The sequence below is a fragment of the Phoxinus phoxinus genome (assembly GCF_949152265.1).
Source record: "Phoxinus phoxinus genome assembly, chromosome: 8".
In the NCBI taxonomy this organism is placed as follows: domain Eukaryota; kingdom Metazoa; phylum Chordata; class Actinopteri; order Cypriniformes; family Leuciscidae; genus Phoxinus; species Phoxinus phoxinus.
Window position 1 is genome coordinate 470,783 of NC_136883.1, and position 5,000 is coordinate 475,782.

A 5,000-nucleotide genomic window follows, 5' to 3' on the forward strand; every position below is an offset into this window, starting at 1 on the left:
AATGTGAGGTAGAAGCGAGGCTTCGGAGCGTGTGATTGGCTGAATGTGAGGTAGAAGCGAGGCTTCGGAGCGTGTGATTGGCTGAATGTGAGGTAGAAGCGAGGCTTCGGAGCGTGTGATTGGCTGAATGTGAGGTAGAAGCGAGGCTTCGGAGCGTGTGATTGGCTGAATGTGAGGTAGAAGCGAGGCTTCGGAGTGTGTGATTGGCTGAATGTGAGGTAGAAGCGAGGCTTCGGAGTGTGTGATTGGCTGAATGTGAGGTAGAAGCGAGGCTTCGGAGCGTGTGATTGGCTGAATGTGAGGTAGAAGCGAGGCTTCGGAGCGTGTGATTGGCTGAATGTGAGGTAGAAGCGAGGCTTCGGAGTGTGTGATTGGCTGAATGTGATGTAGAAGCGAGGCTTCGGAGCGTGTGATTGGCTGAATGTGAGGTAGAAGCGAGGCTTCGGAGTGTGTGATTGGCTGAATGTGAGGTAGAAGCGAGGCTTCGGAGTGTGTGATTGGCTGAATGTGAGGTAGAAGCGAGGCTTCGGAGCGTGTGATTGGCTGAATGTGAGGTAGAAGCGAGGCTTCGGAGCGTGTGATTGGCTGAATGTGAGGTAGAAGCGAGGCTTCGGAGCGTGTGATTGGCTGAATGTGAGGTAGAAGCGAGGCTTCGGAGTGTGTGATTGGCTGAATGTGAGGTAGAAGCGAGGCTTCGGAGCGTGTGATTGGCTGAATGTGAGGTAGAAGCGAGGCTTCGGAGCGTGTGATTGGCTGAATGTGAGGTAGAAGCGAGGCTTCGGAGCGTGTGATTGGCTGAATGTGAGGTAGAAGCGAGGCTTCGGAGCGTGTGATTGGCTGAATGTGTGGTAGAAGCGAGGCTTCGGAGTGTGTGATTGGCTGAATGTGAGGTAGAAGCGAGGCTTCGGAGCGTGTGATTGGCTGAATGTGAGGTAGAAGCGAGGCTTCGGAGCGTGTGATTGGCTGAATGTGAGGTAGAAGCGAGGCTTCGGAGCGTGTGATTGGCTGAATGTGAGGTAGAAGCGAGGCTTCGGAGCGTGTGATTGGCTGAATGTGAGGTAGAAGCGAGGCTTCGGAGTGTGTGATTGGCTGAATGTGAGGTAGAAGCGAGGCTTCGGAGCGTGTGATTGGCTGAATGTGAGGTAGAAGCGAGGCTTCGGAGCGTGTGATTGGCTGAATGTGAGGTAGAAGCGAGGCTTCGGAGCGTGTGATTGGCTGAATGTGAGGTAGAAGCGAGGCTTCGGAGCGTGTGATTGGCTGAATGTGATGTAGAAGCGAGGCTTCGGAGCGTGTGATTGGCTGAATGTGAGGTAGAAGCGAGGCTTCGGAGTGTGTGATTGGCTGAATGTGAGGTAGAAGCGAGGCTTCGGAGCGTGTGATTGGCTGAATGTGAGGTAGAAGCGAGGCTTCGGAGCGTGTGATTGGCTGAATGTGAGGTAGAAGCGAGGCTTCGGAGCGTGTGATTGGCTGAATGTGAGGTAGAAGCGAGGCTTCGGAGCGTGTGATTGGCTGAATGGAGTGTGTTCTCCCTCGTTTTGGCAGTTTGTTATATAGGGTTAGATTTTTAACCCTCAACTCAGTTTTTCTCTCTCCAAGGTCATATTTTAATATTCATTATCTGTATAATGAGTGTGTTGCAGCTCTGTGTTTTATTGGTTGTTGTCCTCCTCTACACTCCCGCTTTTCCACGCCCGTTATTGAGAGTTTTCCCAGCTCTGAGGCGTGACTGGCCAGGCTAAAACAGGGGTTTCATGACTCCTCAGCGTAAGAGAGTAAGGGCCTCCGGTGTCCTTGGCTTGTAAACTCAGAGATGTGGGACGAACTGCTGTTAAATGAACACAACCTTGTCAAAAAAAGAGTAGGTGATAATCTAGGGCTTTACCAACAGATAGTGGTGGAAAAACTGATAGTCTGGATTCGGACGGCAATAAAATCATAACTCTCTGCGGTAGATGTTGAGATGATCTTGCGTCCCGACGCGTTTGGTGTGATTTCTGCTGTGGTTGTTGTCAGGTGCAGACGCTGGACGAGCAGGAGTGGGATCGGCTGCAACAGGCTAATGTTCTGGCTAACGTGGCTCACGCGTTCGAGAGCGATATGGACATGTCCGACACTGAGGACGACAGAGAGACGGTCTTCAGCTCGATGGATCTTCTGTCTCCTGCTGGACAGGCAGACGCTCAGACCCTCGCCCTGATGCTGCAGGAGCAGCTCGACGCCATCAACAACGAGATACGGTACAGCACGCATGCTAACACACCATCAACAACGAGATACGGTACAGCACGCATGCTAACACACCATCAACAACGAGATACGGTACAGCACGCATGCTAACACACCATTCACAACGAGATACGGTACAGCACTCATGCTAACACACCATCAACAACGAGATACGGTACAGCACTCATGCTAACACACCATCAACAACGAGATACGGTACAGCACGCATGCTAACACACCATCAACAACGAGATACGGTACAGCACGCATGCTAACACACCATCAACAACGACATACGGTACAGCACGCATGCTAACACACCATCAACAACGAGATACGGTACAGCACGCATGCTAACACATCATCAACAACGAGATACGGTACAGCACTCATGCTAACACACCATCAACAACGAGATACGGTACAGCACGCATGCTAACACACCATCAACAACGAGATACGGTACAGCACGCATGCTAACACACCATCAACAACGAGATACGGTACAGCACGCATGCTAACACACCATCAACAACGAGATACGGTACAGCACGCATGCTAACACACCATCAACAACGAGATACGGTACAGCACGCATGCTAACACACCATTCACAACGAGATACGGTACAGCACGCATGCTAACACACCATCAACAACGAGATACGGTACAGCACGCATGCTAACACACCATCAACAACGAGATACGGTACAGCACTCATGCTAACACACCATCAACAACGAGATACGGTACAGCACGCATGCTAACACACCATCAACAACGAGATACGGTACAGCACGCATGCTAACACACCATTCACAACGAGATACGGTACAGCACGCATGCTAACACACCATCAACAACGAGATACGGTACAGCACGCATGCTAACACACCATCAACAACGAGATACGGTACAGCACGCATGCTAACACACCATCAACAACGAGATACGGTACAGCACGCATGCTAACACACCATCAACAACGAGATACGGTACAGCACGCATGCTAACACACCATCAACAACGAGATACGGTACAGCACGCATGCTAACACACCATCAACAACGAGATACGGTACAGCACTCATGCTAACACACCATCAACAACGAGATACGGTACAGCACGCATGCTAACACACCATCAACAACGAGATACGGTACAGCACGCATGCTAACACACCATCAACAACGAGATACGGTACAGCACGCATGCTAACACACCATCAACAACGAGATACGGTACAGCACGCATGCTAACACACCATCAACAACGAGATACGGTACAGCACGCATGCTAACACACCATCAACAACGAGATACGGTACAGCACGCATGCTAACACACCATCAACAACGAGATACGGTACAGCACGCATGCTAACACACCATCAACAACGAGATACGGTACAGCACTCATGCTAACACACCATCAACAACGAGATACGGTACAGCACGCATGCTAACACACCATCAACAACGAGATACGGTACAGCACGCATGCTAACACACCATCAACAACGAGATACGGTACAGCACGCATGCTAACACACCATCAACAACGAGATACGGTACAGCACGCATGCTAACACACCATCAACAACGAGATACGGTACAGCACGCATGCTAACACACCATCAACAACGAGATACGGTACAGCACTCATGCTAACACACCATTCACAACGAGATACGGTACAGCACGCATGCTAACACACCATCAACAACGAGATACGGTACAGCACTCATGCTAACACACCATTCACAACGAGATACGGTACAGCACGCATGCTAACACACCATCAACAACGAGATACGGTACAGCACGCATGCTAACACACCATTCACAACGAGATACGGTACAGCACGCATGCTAACACACCATCAACAACGAGATACGGTACAGCACTCATGCTAACACACCATTCACAACGAGATACGGTACAGCACGCATGCTAACACACCATCAACAACGAGATACGGTACAGCACGCATGCTAACACACCATCAACAACGAGATACGGTACAGCACGCATGCTAACACACCATCAACAACGAGATACGGTACAGCACGCATGCTAACACACCATCAACAACGAGATACGGTACAGCACGCATGCTAACACACCATCAACAACGAGATACGGTACAGCACGCATGCTAACACACCATCAACAACGAGATACGGTACAGCACGCATGCTAACACACCATTCACAACGAGATACGGTACAGCACGCATGCTAACACACCATCAACAACGAGATACGGTACAGCACGCATGCTAACACACCATTCACAACGAGATACGGTACAGCACGCATGCTAACACACCATTCACAACGAGATACGGTACAGCACGCATGCTAACACACCATCAACAACGAGATACGGTACAGCACGCATGCTAACACACCATCAACAACGAGATACGGTACAGCACGCATGCTAACACACCATTCACAACGAGATACGGTACAGCACGCATGCTAACACACCATCAACAACGAGATACGGTACAGCACGCATGCTAACACATCATCAACAACGAGATACGGTACAGCACGCATGCTAACACACCATCAACAACGAGATACGGTACAGCACGCATGCTAACACATCATCAACAACGAGATACGGTACAGCACGCATGCTAACACACCATCAACAACGAGATACGGTACAGCACGCATGCTAACACATCATCAACAACGAGATACGGTACAGCACGCATGCTAACACACCATTCACAACGAGATACGGTACAGCACGCATGCT

General features: G+C 50.1%; 1 protein-coding gene across 8 annotated transcripts in view; it reads left to right on the plus strand.

The window, feature by feature from the left end:
* Positions 1–5,000, plus strand: part of ppfia1 (PTPRF interacting protein alpha 1) — a 77,750-nt gene that overhangs the window by 26,353 nt on the left and 46,397 nt on the right. For 7 of the 8 annotated variants that reach the window (XM_079621471.1, XM_079621474.1, XM_079621475.1 and 4 more), the window contains exon 15: positions 2,014–2,237. In XM_079621471.1, coding sequence (XP_079477597.1) covers positions 2,014–2,237 — 224 coding nt within the window. The remainder of the gene's footprint in view (positions 1–2,013; positions 2,238–5,000) is intronic. The other variant, XM_079621470.1, reaches the window with a different exon arrangement.